Here is a 15,218-nt window from a genome sequence, read left to right on the forward strand (position 1 = left end):
AAATCAGGAAAGGCATATAGACAGGCTGCTGGTCCATTTTAGGAACACAAATATCAAAACTTACACCAGGCCAATTTGAAATTGCTAGTTAGCCTAACAGCTACATCCTGGTGCATGTGCAGTCCTATGCAGACATTTGGAAAACATGCAACTAAACATGAAAACAACCAAGCATGGGTTTTGAACTCAGTATGATGGATATGTGAGGCATGAATGTGCCCTGTGATCAAATGGCTCCCATTTTAGGTATAGTGATTGTATTGTTTCCAGTGCTGTTGGGATACAGGCCCCATGACATTGATCCTGATTAAGCAAATGGGTGGAGGGTCAGATGAGGGCTGACTGGTTGGCCATACTGCCTCACAGTTTCAGTGATTGAATCCTGACCTAATTATTGACTGTGAGAAATTTGCACTTTCTGTATGTAACCCCCTTGCACCACCCTTCCTTTTTAAGCAGTGTACAAGACTCTTGAGTTCTTTAGTATCGTGTCACCACCCTAATAGTGGACTTTACAGTATCAGTCATCTCCAACCAATTAGCATATAACAAATCATCCCTTACTCCTAGTTTAAGGACAAGAAAACTTTCTCTTTAATAGAAGGTTTATATCAACAATGGACAACCAAACATTTCATAATACAGCTATGTACAGTATGAAATAAAAACCGAAGAATAGTAAGTTATTTACAGAACCATATGTTGTCCTCCCAGTGCCACTGGTTAGCTCACCCGTAGTAACCATACCTTTCCAGAGTAATTGGTCACTCTGTTGGGGGCTCCAAGTGTAGCTTCGGTGCACTGCGGCCACATAAACAGAACCGGCCCCTTCACTTGTGTTTCACCTCAAGCCAAGCAACAAACAAAAGAAAAAAAACAGACCTTTGGTTAATGTAATCCTCTTTCTCCATGTGTATCTCCTTTTGGCCTCCTGTCTCACCCCCGTCTTCAACCAAAAACGTACCCGCGGTTTGCTAGAGTTGCACTCACGTCCTACCGGCCTTCTCTTCTTCTGGAATGTTTCTTTTCAACTCCTTTGTTATTGGCATTTCAATATAACTTTCTCATTAGCGTTATGCTGCTACTTCTTTATTTCCTATCAGTTTAGCATTTTGCTGAAGCTTTCTACTTTTTTTTTGTGTCTTTATGTCTATCGCACTTCAGTATTCTGGTGAAGTTGTACTTTCCATGTCTACGGTGTTCAGCCCTCATCACGTGTCATACATCTCTTTTTTGTTTTTCAATTTTTTTTTTCTCTTCTGCGTACAGCTCTAGCCCCCCACTAATCTCTTCCCTTTATCTGCCCAACACAGCCTATGCCTGGACCAATGATAGAGCACTGTCAGGTATTAATCTAGGTTTTATGCCTCTGCACAGTTTAGGTTTACTACTCATTAACTTGCTTTGGGTTATTGGATTTACATTCAGAACCTTTATTTGTCTCCTTTCTTTCAAAAGCTACACCTGGCCACATGTATATGTGCATGTGAGATTTCTTCTGTACTCTGGTTTTCTCTTATATCTTAAAAAGGTGCATTTTAAGTTAATTAGCAGTTCTATATTGGTCCAATATGAGTAACTGTGAGTGTTTCTCTAAGTATTCTGAGAAGAATCGTAAATCCATGCAGGTTTGACTCCTGCTTGTCAGCAGATGCTGCCAGGTGTAATCACTGGAAATCAAGACAATTGAAGAGTTGGGACACCTCCACAGTGAACCCCATTTCATTAAAAGAGAAGGGTGAAACAAAGAATAATCTTACGGCCTTGGCTGCTCTGTCACTCGTGCGGCTGAGTTTAGGATCTCTGTTTCCTTTTGTTGCCTGACCAGTAATGAATGCCCTCTTCCAGTAGTGGTTGGCTTTACATAATAGAGAGTACACAAGAGAAGAGAATTCTGAAAAATGGGTGGAAGTGACCTCCGTTGGTTTTTGAGCATTCTTCAGTACTGCAGCAGAAAGAGAAAAAGGCATTAGCAGCTGCTCCACCTCATTGCATGGAGTGGTATTGCTTACTTTATTGGAGCCCTGAAGGCCTGACACAGGAAGGACTCAGAGTCTCTATAACCCTGTAATTTAACAAGTACGTTGTACAAATAATTTGATAATTCTTTCTTTTTATTAAAGCATGTTTAGTTACAGCCTTATTTTTCAAATGGGTATTGGGTGAAAGTATTCCAGAAAATTAACTTAGGACAAATAGCAGTTTCCATCCACATGATGAATGGTTCGGTTTTGTATTGACATTAACCGTTTGAATAAGATTTCCAAGTTTGACATATACCTGATGTTGCGTGTGGATGAGCTGTTGAAAAAGCTTGGGCAGGCTTCATATATCTCCACCCTTGACCACACAAAGGGTTATTGGCAAGTCCCATGGGAGAGGTCTAGTTGTTAGAAGACCGCATTCGCCACTCCAGACAGGTTGTTTGAATTAACAGCACTCACTTTTGATCTCCTTGGTGAACCGTTGACCTTTCAGGGAATGATGGACCAGATCCTGTGTCCCCATTCCCCATATGCGGGTGCCTATCTTAACAATGTGGTCATTTTTAGTAATGACTGGGAATCTCAGTTTACGGCTGGTGGAGTTGACGGCTAATCCTAAGAAGTGCAAGCTGGGTATGTCGGAAACCCACTATCTGGGATATTCCATGGGGAAGGGTTTGCTTAAGCCTCAAATGGACAAGATGGGGGAGGTGCTTGCATATCCCCTTCCCGAAACACAGAGGCAGGTTCGTGCCTTCCTCTGGCTTGCGGGGTATTACAGGCAGTTCATTTCCAATTTTGCACATTGGGCTGCACCCTTCACTGTCTTGACAAAGGGCAGAAAAAATCGTAGTGTTGTCTGGACCGATGCCTGTAAGAGTTCTTTCATGGACCTAAAAGTCACTTTATCATCATTCCCGGTTCTGTGCAACCCAGACATTTAGAAGGAATTTATTCTGCAAACAGATGCTAGTGTTTTCGGTTTAGGAGTGGCGCTCTCACAATGTTTTGAGGGGGAAGAACACCCAATAATGTTACTCATGCCTACGTAAAAACTTGTAATCCTGGCCCCCCTTAAATTCCTTTGCATCTCTCCATCAGCATCTTTTGTTTTGTAAATATGTCAGTCAGTGCAAGCAACAAGCAACCAGCTGGCCCATCCCTCCCTTGACGGAGCTCAACTTGGGCAAAAAGTTCTCCCAGCTCAAGGCTCCTTATCTGAGTGTGAGGTGCCTGGAGTTGTATAGGGTAAATAATACAATATACCGTTATTTGAAATGCATGCATTTCATGTGTGTTCCATGTCTACAAAGATCTGGGTAAGTGTAGGATGAAAGGAAATGCGAGACAAGAAATGCTGAACACATACTGTAGCTGCGTTTTTTCCAAAGTTATCAAAGTTCAGCAGCTCTATCTTAAAAAATGGGATTCAACAAAAGCCAGACGCACAGAAATGTTTCCACAGACAAAATATCTTTGTTTTTAAAAGTTTAGTTAAAATTCAAAGTAAAACAGTTCACACAAAAAAGAAAGTTAAAATAGCAAAAAAAAAAAGGGAAAAGTCTTATTAAGGAAAGTTCTGTTCAAAGCTTAAATCTTGTTACATCTCATATCGTTACTATTTGCTTAACATTTCTGAACCATTTCAAAACGGTCAGAAAACTGTATTGCTTATCCCATTTCCAAGTTGAAAATGGGTCTTTTAAGTCCCTGTTTACTGGGACCTGTTCTAAACACAACTGAACCTAATATCACACTGTTTCTCAGGTATAGCAAGAAGGTTCTATATCTTACTAACTTATAGGGGGAAAGGACTATACCATTGTCTATGACTTTTCTGCCTCACTCCGTGCTGTCCGTGCAACGCGGCCGCAGAGAGCTTAAACAACTCGGCACATCTACATAAAAAATGACAAGGGGTGAGCTTTCTTGAAGGCTTTTACTGGACGTACCTCATTGTCAACTGAAATATATAAAAAAGAAGCATGCAGGCATTTACAGGTGTACAATCAAAGACAATAAAGAATGATTTACAAAGCAATACATAGCAGACAGTATACATTAAACAATAAAGCTTTAAAAGACACTTACAAGGTGAGTGATTTCCACGGTTGGCTCAAGACAAAGAGAAGCGCGTAGACAGAGGTTCAAATTGCTGCATACCACAACTAACCAGACCCAGGGGTTTATATACCCTAAAGATACGTTTTGGACATGACCGAAACAAGAGATAAAGGGGTGCCTACGTGAGACACATGGGGTGTATTGTATTCAAATGTTTATTATGGGACCTGTGTGCTTTACATGAGTTTCATAGACTTTTATAGTGCCACTGTGATTGTGGGACATGACTGACTGGTTTGTTAATAAATGACAAGATGAAGGGGGAGCACGGTTCAACAAATAACAGTCTCAACTAACAAGATGTAGGGCAGAACAATGACTATGGAAGAAATTATATTCTATTCAAATTAAGCAAACATTAATATGAGTTTAACTCAAAACTTTAACTTTCTAAGATTGGCTCTTACACATACAGTACCTAAAGCAGAAACTTTTTCCATGTTGTACTAATAATTACGTCAAGTGTATATTGTGTGAAGACTTCAGTCCAAATATCAAATAAACAGTTGCACTTTTGTTCAAGAATATAACCAAAGTAAAAAAAAAATCATTCAATTTACATGTTACTGTCAATGAGTTGCAAACTCAAGCTCAAATATCAATCGACAGAAAGCTGATTATGTATTCTTGGATTGCGCAGAGGTAAGAACTGCTGTCTTATAACCAAAAGATTGCTGGTTCAAGTCCTGGCGTGCCGTGTTTTGAGTAGTGAGCTGCTATTATTTTTATTTTTATTATTACTATAATATAATAAAAACACATTTGATTTGAGTCTGTAACACCCAGTGTAAATTTTGGCTACTTGTAAAAGTTAGCGCTTTTTTTTATTATTCAGTTTTATTCTCTCAATGACATTCATGTGGTATAATCAACTTCCCTCTCCCTCTCTGAGTTGAAACCATTTATCTCCATTCTTTTCAGGAGAGCAGCAATTACCACAGTTGCATGCTTTTGCTTTTGATGTTCGCCACCATCCCAGGGCAGCACACACCAATGCTGACGTTCTCTCCTGCCTAGCTGAGCCTGGCTTGGACAGACACTTTGCCCACACCTGTATGGACAAAGCTGAGGGGGGAGATGTGAGGTTTCTAAACTCTTTTGGAACTCCCCCCAACGAGATGACATGCCAAAGAGAGTCCTGAAGTGCGATCGCCGCCTCTGTGGAAAACAGTTTATCTGTCGCCGGGGCAACAGTTTCAATCTGAATAAAGCTGGTTTTGCTAAAGTACTGAGAATCAGCCTTGTGTTTTGTGGTGCAAGACGGACTGACATGTCACAAAGTTCACTTACATAATTCTGAAGACCTAGCAGTTCTCAGAAAGATTTTGACATGCCTTCGACAGCATAGCTTGATAAGAAAGAAATGCAGTAACCCATCTTGTTTCTTTGTTATCTTCCAAGTGTTGCCATTAGACATGACATTGAGCAAATGCTTTTCTAAACATGACAATTAACACAGTTATGGTCCAAATATTGCAATAAAAATATAGCAGTACAAAGTTCAGAGCAGAGCGAACAGACTGATACCAGGACTGCTATCTTTAAGCTACGAGAAAAGAGTTGAATGTTTAAGTTTACGTAAGTGGAGGTTAAAACGAGATATGATGGAAGAGTTCAAAATTATGAAAAGAATCAGTATCCAGCTGTTACTTTAAAATGAGTTAGTTACCCATAGCCCACAGGCATGATGGAAGCTGGTTGGGGGTAAATTTCATACAAATGTTAGAAAATCTTTCTGCGCATAGAAAAGATAGACATGGGGAATAACCTTTATGACAATTAGTAGAACTATGGGGACCTCTGAATCACAACAAAAGTCAAGTGAATAGGAACTGATGAGCATATGTTGGGCTGTGTGGCTGGTACTCATCAAAATTGTTCTTATGTTGCTATGGATTAAATGAGACTATTGGTTTTCCTATATTGAGAAAAGCAATTTCAAAAGGGAAAGACAATATCTGTTTTATCAGAAGCACAGAAAAGAAGGCAAGGAAAATCCTTTTCACTAATACATGGAATCAACTATTGGTTATTACTATTACAAAAAGGTACAACAGTAATGATAGGTCTATAAAATTTCCCTGTTAGAAACTATAGAAGTATAGCAGCAAATTAGCAACAAATAACTGCTTCTGCTTTCAAATCGTTTTAAGGTGTTCTGTAATTAAACCCCAATTGATTACATTTGAAGAACTCTGTGTGTAGGCTAATGAACAGCTCTGAATTAACATTTATGGAAACAGAAAAGGAAAGTAAGAACGAATGAAGCATGACAATGAATCATTATCTTATAAGATATTTTACTTAGGGTTATACAAGGTGCTATATAATAGCTTTATAGTTTTTTTTTGTTTGTTTGTTTTTTTAATTAAAAGCATTAATTAACCCAAATTAATTTCCTACAGAAGCCATTCCTTTGCATTCTCCTATGTTATCCTGCTGTGGGTCCCCATTTAGTGATACACAGAAGGGTTATTTTGTAAAGGAGGCATTTCTAGAAATCTAAAAATATTTGACTCCATATACTGCACAAATGAAGTGCCTATAAAAAGTATTGCACTCTTTGAAAGTTTCAGATTTTATTTGTTGTATAAATTCAGATAAATTGTGGAAGCAGCCTACTTCTTGACAGAAGATTTCATTTCCAAGACATCACCCTCAAGAATTAAGCCAAAGCAATATAGGAATGGCTCAATCCAATTTATAATTTGTGCCTGGACTTAATAAGTGCTGTTCATTCATGAACCAATGCAAGCTGAAAGACCTTGAGCATCAAAGAACAAGGTAGAAAAATTGCAGTATCCAGGTGTGCAAAGATGATACAGACCTATGCACATAGACTCTAGGCTGTCATGGCATCTCTGAATGTTGAAACTCTTAGGATAAAACTTGTGAATCCTTAAATAATTCTTAATAAAACCGAATTCGGCTCTTATATTTACTAAAAGTTTTATCACAATTACCCAATATGCTACTTTGTTGATGCTTTGGAAGTGTTATTACGACCAAAGAAAGCCTTCAATAAGATATTGTTACACATGTTATGTTATTAATAGGTGCATTATAGGTAGTATATAATCTAAAGTGCTGCCACTACATCAATGCTATTTAAACATTTTCCAAGGCTGAATCTAGCTTTACTTAGAAAGAGGTGTCTTCTGTATTGTAACTGGCCATGGAAAGAAACAGAAAGAAAGAAAACTGAAGGACAGGAGATAATAATAATAATGCATTTATTTACAGTGCATCCGGAAAGTATTCACAGCGCATCACTTTTTCCACATTTTGTTATGTTACAGCCTTATTCCAAAATGAATTAAATTCATTTTTTTCCTCAGAATTCTACACACAACACCCCATAATGACAACGTGAAAAAAGTTTACTTGAGGTTTTTGCAAATTTATTAAAAATAAAAAAACTGAGAAATCACATGTACATAAGTATTCACAGCCTTTGCTCAATACTTTGTCGATGCACCTTTGGCAGCAATTACAGCCTCAAGTCTTTTTGAATATGATGCCACAAGCTTGGCACACCTATCCTTGGCCAGATGGGAAGTGTCGGTGCACAGCCATTTTAAGATCTCTCCAGAAATGTTCAATCGGATTCAAGTCTGGGCTCTGGCTGGGCCACTCAAAGACATTCACAGAGTTGTCCTGAAGCCACTCCTTTGATATCTTGGCTGTGTGCTTAGGGTCGTTGTCCTGCTGAAAGATGAACCGTCGCCCTAGTCAAGAGCAATCTGGAGCAGGTTTTCATCCAGGATGTCTCTGTACATTGCTGCAGTCATCTTTCCCTTTATCCTGACTAGTCTCCCAGTCACTGCCACTGAAAAACATCCCCACAGCATGATGCTGCCACCACCATGCTTCACTGTAGGGATGGTATTGGCCTGGTGATGAGCGGTGCCTGGTTTCCTCCAAACGTGACGCCTGGCATTCACACCAAAGAGTTCAATCTTTGTCTCATCAGACCAGAGAATTTTCTTTCTCATGGTCTGAGAGTCCTTCAGGGTGCCTTTTGGCAAACTCCAGGCGGGCTGCCATGTGCCTTTTACTAAGGAGTGGCTTCCGTCTGGGCACTCTACCATACAGGCCTGATTGGTGGATTGCTGCAGAGATGGTTGTCCTTCTGGAAGGTTCTTCTCTCTCCACAGAGGACCTCTGGAACTCTGACAGAGTGACCATCGGGTTCTTGGTCACCTCCCTGACTAAGGCCTTTCTCCCCCGATCGTTCAGTTTAGATGGCCGGCCAGCTCTAGGAAGAGTCCTGGGGCCTCATGTATAAATGGTGCGTATGCACACAAATGTTGCGTACGAACGTTTCCATGCTCAAATCGCGATGTATAAAACCTAAACTTGGCGTAAAGCCACGCACATTTCCACGGTAACTCATACCTTGGCGTATGCAATTTCTCCGCTCGATTTTGCAGACTGGCGGCACCCAGCGTCAAAGCAGTGCTACTGTTCCTGTGTGGTCACCCTTTCTTTCTTAGCTCCACATTCCTGACGCGGCTTTATAAATACACTGAAACTAACTGCATATTGTTTATTAGTGTAATGCATCTGATTGTAATTAACCTGCAGCAATATAATGGTCCAGGGAATAGCCATAGTATTCTAAATACCATAACTGCTTTAGCGTTGCAACTCTCACTGCATCTTCTTCTTTCAGCTGCTCCCGTTAAGGGTTGCCACAGCAGATCATCTTTTTCCATATTACTCTCACTGCACCACTCGGAGTATTTATATCACTGTATCTGAGTGGGGAATCACAGCAGCAGCTGATCAGAAAGAGAATTATCGGTACACAGCATGAAGCAGACGCTGCCTGAGCCAAGGCAAAACACTTCAGAGACTTCCCTGTACGGACTTCGCGGTTTAGAAAAAGTTTCATCCCAAGAACTATAAACGCACTCAATCAGTCCATGAAGTGCTCCTTGTAGAACTGTTTGTACTTATAAGTACAATCACCTCACTGTAAACTTGCACTACAGTTATAATATTGCACAACCTGCGCCACTTTATGAAGCGCGTATTTTCATATGATGACGATATCATTTTTAAGATGAAATGCAGCAAAATATGTTGATTATATTATACAGATAAAACTTTAACTTCATTTAAATAATCTTTATTGTTAATAATTAAATATGTGAGGACACGGTGCGGCAGCGCTAGCTAGTTCAGGGATTGTTCCTGCATTGCGTTGTATTCTTGCTGGTGCTGACGCGACACTGGAAGGATAGACGGATATAATAATTAAACATGTACTACGAAGATATTTCAATGTTCCTTAAAAGTTTTGAAGAATCGGCGTGTTAAGCTTACAAATGGCTTCACGTCTATATAGCTGATTGTGTGGCGATTGGGTTTTTGGAGAAAGAAAAGTAAGGATAGGAATTGGAGGTTAGTACGTTTGAAAGAGACAGTACTTCTGTAATAAATTATTTCATCGAAGGTCGCGCATGGTGCCGCAAGCCTCTTGCGTGAGACATGAACAAGCACTGCGCCACCATGTTCCCATGTTTAATAACATGCTTTCATTCCTAACATCATGAAAAAGATATCACGTATACGTCTCAGTATTTTAATTATTCAGAGAGCTGTAATATCACAAATGTAATGGATTATGTGTCCTGTCGGAGAAAGAGAAAGCCCTTTTAAGAAGCAGGTAGTGATTCACACATGTAGAGCACATAGAAGATCAAATACAGAACAGAGCATTTAATGTGCCACTTTAGTTACAATGGGATTTGAGAAACTAGTAAATTAAATGATTTTAAGATGAAATTTATGATGTTCTACTTTAATGGCAAAATAAACTACGTGATTAAAGTGGAAATTTTGAGATTAAAGTTGACATTTCGTGCTTTTTTCCCACTGTGTGCCTATTTTTTTTGTCTGTACCCTAATAAGCTTTCATATGACACTCAGACGGTGGGCTACGACTCGCCTTTTCATGGCGACTTTGATATGTGATTTCTTTTTTATTTCGGGCACTGTGCGACTTTGTGAACTTGAGCCTTTGAGTTTCTCCGACACTCTGTCACTCGATCAACTTCCTTTTGTTGATTATACCACTGTTTTAAACCAACAAATAGTACGTTTTTCCTTTGCCTCCACTTGGTATTCGCTGAAATTCTTATATTTCCCCCCGTGCTTTTCCCATTGTCTTTTCACAGAAGGCTATTTATATTGATTTGCATATTCAAAAAGGCGTAATTCTGGGAGGAGTTGGGGCAGGACAGAAGGCGCGTGCACATACGTTACTTTTCACGCTGATCGGGATTTATGTAGTGGAAGAACGTGAAAGTTTGCGTATGTACAGATTCCTGCATCTGGATTTTTCTGTGCGTACGCATATTCCCGCTTTTGTGCTTACGCCATGTTATAGTGTGAGTTCTACGCACGGCGTTATACATGAGGCCCCTGGTGGTTTCAAACTTCTTCCACTTACGGATGATGGAGGCCACTGTGCTCATTGGGACCTTCAAAGCAGCAGAAATTTTTCTGTAACCTTCCCCAGATTTGTGCCTCGAGACAATCCTGTCTTGGAGGTCTACAGACAATTCCTTTGACTTCATGCTTGGTTTGTGCTCTGACATGAACTGTCAACTGTGGGACCTTATATAGACAGGTGTGTGTCTTTCTAAATCATGTCCAACCAACTGAATTTACCACAGGTGGACTCCAATTAAGCTGCAGAAACATCTCAAGGATGATCAGGGGAAACAGGATGCACCTGAGCTCAATTTTGAGCTTCATGGCAAAAGCTGTGAATACTTATGTATATGTGCTTTCTCAATTTTTTTATTTTTAATAAATTTGCAAAAATCTCAAGTAAACTTTTTTCATGTTGTCATTATGGGGCGTTGTGTGTAGAAATCTGAGGAAAAAGAATGAATATATTCCATTTTGGAATAAGGCTGTAACATAACAAAATGTGGAAAAAGTGATGCGCTGTGAATACTTTCCGGATGCACTGTATATAGCTTCTTTCCCATGCTCAAGGCACTTAAAACAAACTGATGCAAATAGTTTCTGCATAGAACAATAAACAAATAAACACAGGATATATAAAAGGATTAAATAGAATAAAAGAAAGAATAAACCAGAGTATAATACTAAATTCAATACTGAAAGAAATGTCTGAATAAATTACATAATTTATGATATCACACACACACACACAAATTATATTGAGCATATGGACAGAGAAGTAAACTGAAAGAAAGGGCAGAGAGTAAGGCTAAGGCAAAAGCCTTCCTGAAAAGATGGATTATAAATTGTTTTTTAAATGAATGAATGAATGGAGTGAGCTGATCTAATTAATTTAGGGAGGTCATTCCAAAGTCTGGGTGCTATACAGCTGAAGGCCCTGTCACCCATAGAGTGCAGGTTAGTGTTAGGCACAACAAGATTGCCAGAATCAGAGGACCTTAGTGGGTATACAGGAATGTAGCAATTCAGAAGGTCACTGATGTAGTCCAGTGCAAGGCCATTTAAAGCTTTGTAGGTTATTAATAGAAATTTATGCTTGATCCTATAACACACAGGGAGCCAGTGATGGCAAAGCAGGATAGGAACGGTGTGCTCGCTGTTGCTGGTTCATGTAAGGATTCTTGCAGCAGAGTTTTGAATTTACTCAATATGTGATATAAGATTTGAAGGGGCACCTGTCAGTAGGGAGTTACAATAATCGATGCAGGATGTGATAAAAGCATCAACAAGTTTCTCAGCATTAGAAAAGGAGAGGAAAGAGCAAACAGGGGATATGTTTACAGAGATGAAAGTAAGACATTTTCTTAATGTGGTCTATGTGGGTGGAGTAAGAAAGGGAGGAATCAAAAATGACACCAAGATTACTTGCATCAGAAGAAGTTCTGATGAGATCACCATCCAGAGTCTCTGAAAAGGAGCACATTTACTTAAGTTGTGCTTTAGTGCCAGAATTTAGAGTTATTTTGTTGCAATTTCATTTTAAAGAGTTCTGTTCCATCCAGGTTTTAATTTCACTGAAGCAAGTTGTAAGCTGAGAAGAGCAGAGGGCTTAGAACATAGCCCTTGTGTGACGGGCACTGAGCTGGATTTGTTTTTCCCAAGAAAAGCAATCTCTTGCCTATCAGTCAGATAGGACTTAGACCACTTGACAGCAGTACCAGAGATACTCAGCATGTTCTCCATTCTGGATTGTAGAATGTCATGTTTGACGGTGTTAAATGCTGCACTAAGATCTAACAAAATTAATATGCTGGTTTGTCCAGAGTCTGCTGCCATAAGCAAATCATTGGTTACTCAAAGCAGAGCAGTTTCACATCTGTGTTGTGCTCTAAAACCAGATTGGAAGGATTCCATCAAATTATTAGAAGTTAAGTAATTGGTAAATTGGGAGGCTAGAATATGCTCAAGAAATTTTGACAGAAAAGGGTAGGTGAGAGAGAGGACAAAAATTGATAAGATTGTCTACATCAAGACCAGACTTTTTTAATACTGGGGTTACAGAAGTGATTTTAAAAATGGCTGGCACAAAGCCAGTGTCAAGGGACATATTTATTATTGTCGTAACAGTAGGGATTATGGCATGAAGGCAGGATTTAAGAAGTGTGGTGGGGATGGGGTCCAGTACACAAGTAGTCGGCCTCATCTTACAAAGCAGGTTATTAACAAATGTAGATGTGACTAGTAAAAATTGAGTAAAGGATCTGGGTAGACTGGGAAGTCAGGGAAAGATATAAATGAATGATGGATTTATGTTAGTTGAATTATTTACATCTTTCATTTTATTATGGAAAATTAGAGCAATTTTTCACAGGCTTCAATAGAGGAGGTAATTGGGCTAGATGCACATTGAAATAGTTTATTAAATACAGAGAACAAAGAATATGAACATGAACTGAATTTGGTGCATTTGGTAAGAGATAGTACAGCTGCAATAAAGAAAACCAAGTCAAATGATATTCATGTAATCCTGTGCTGTATCTCAGACCAAAACTTTTACATTATTTAAGTTAATAATAAACTGTTTTCAGGTCATGTGTACTACAAAATATTTGTGAGTGAATTCATGTTAATCATATCTATCTATCTATCTATCTATCTATCTATCTATCTATCTATCTATCTATCTATCTATCTATCTATCTATCTATCTATCTATCTATCTATCTATCTATCTATCTATAATGAGGTGTTGTACAACAGCCAGAATAACACATTATCTTCTCATCTTCTTTTAACTTGGTTAAATCAGAAATATAAAACTAAAAGTGTTATATCCCATGGGGAACATTACAAAAACCTGCATTAAAGGTCTTTATTGTCTCTGCTGGCTTATACTTATCACATGCTGTTACAAGCCCCTAGGGAATCAATTAAAGCAATAGGTCCTAACTCAGGCACTTACAAAAACAAACACACAACCCTTAGGGTTTGTTGCAGCAGGGACCATCATAAACTAAAAAAAACAACATATGTTTTATATTCAAGACACATTGTACAGCTATTAAACAAAAGAGAATGAAATTCTATGGCATGGCAACTTTAGAAATACACAGTAGTTGTTTCCCTGATGATTATAAACATCAAAAGCATGAAGTAATTAATTGATGCAATTTAAATTGTAATTAAAGTTTCTGGTAGATGTATAGAGATCTTGCTGGAATTTTACAGTAGCTTAGTCAGTTTTTCTTTTGTTATATGGCCTTTTAATTTTATTTCTCTAACCCTGTCTAGTGTGTATTGATATACACTATTGTCTTAAAAAACATGAGAATACAATAGCCTTCCGGAAAATTTAGGAAAAGATCAGAAGAAGTACAGGGGAAAAAAATGAAACAACTAAATATCCATAATTTTGAGCTCCTTATTCTTTACAGTGGATGAGCCCAACAAACCCTGCGTTGGAAACACAGGAACTAATTAAAGCTGCAAAAACCTGAAACAATTTACAATCAACCAATCCCTTGATTTAAGAAAACCTAAATGCAAGCAAGTTTTTCAAATTGAAAATTTCCAATTCTAAATGTCAATCTTGTTTTCTTCTCAGCTGGCAGCATATGGTGGAAAATTTGCTTTCTCAGCTTCCTATGACATCAAAAGTGTGGACAATAATGTCCGAACTTTCACTCCTCTTGACATTATTATCGAGGTGAGTACAGAAACTTTATACGATTTTGGAAGAAAGATCCACACAGCTACTTTAATACATATTTTGTTTGATCAGCCTGTTTTTGATTACCAAACTGAAATGTTTCTTCCAAAACAGGAAAAGAGGTGTACATTTTTAATACAATCTTATCTGAGGTTAAGTATTATGTTGCAAATAACTTGTACTAGCAATCTACTTTTTCCAAACAAGTCCTGGGTTTAGAATCTTTTGAGTTTTGTTGTTATCAAAACCACAATGCATCTTGTCTCAAGCGGAAGAAGAGACTGCTCCAGAGGAAAGGGAGAGGGATGACTTGAATCAGGAGTGCTAAACCCTGTGGGAGTTTCAACTACTCTACTGTGCGGTTGGGACAGTGGAAGCTAAAATACAGCTCTATTGTTCCTTCTCCTGCTTTTCATCAGGGTGCAAAAAAAGAACAGTCATTAGTGGAGCAACATTCTCAGTGTGGGGTGGGTGGGTACAGTTATTTCATTGAGGATGCTGTATTCTAAAATGATTTAAATGTTTGAAGGGTTTCTGTACCTAGTGGGGAGAGGAGAGAGAAGTGAGAAATTTGTAAATCAAGAATTTAGGTTTCCCTGCATTTTAAATTTGGCTCAGAATCAGTATAAGAAACAACTTCAAGAAATTACAAGATATGCTTGTTTAATTCAAAAATGATTGCATATAATAGTTTCTCATATTTATCTATAAACACTTTAGTCCACTCAGTGGGTTATAACACTGTAAATCAGACAACAACTCTAAAAGTTGTGCCAATCCATTTGAAGAGACATTCATGGATGCGTTCACATTCAGTCATAGTGGGACAATTCAGAGATCCAGTTAATCTGTTATGCTGGTCTTTGAGAGATATGAGAGGAAAACGAGAGTATTCACTAGAAGATACAGCACACATGAGTATGTGAGGAATGTGTCTGGAAGCTTTGCAGCAGAGG

General features: G+C 38.6%; 1 protein-coding gene across 1 annotated transcript in view; it reads left to right on the forward strand.

The window, feature by feature from the left end:
- The window catches only part of lama2 (laminin, alpha 2), an 820,770-nt gene that overhangs the window by 434,964 nt on the left and 370,588 nt on the right, over window positions 1-15,218 (forward strand). The window contains 1 exon segment of the mRNA XM_051924216.1: window positions 14,158-14,259. Coding sequence (XP_051780176.1) covers window positions 14,158-14,259 — 102 coding nt within the window.

This window comes from Erpetoichthys calabaricus, chromosome 3, assembly GCF_900747795.2.
Source record: "Erpetoichthys calabaricus chromosome 3, fErpCal1.3, whole genome shotgun sequence".
NCBI lineage: Eukaryota > Metazoa > Chordata > Cladistia > Polypteriformes > Polypteridae > Erpetoichthys > Erpetoichthys calabaricus.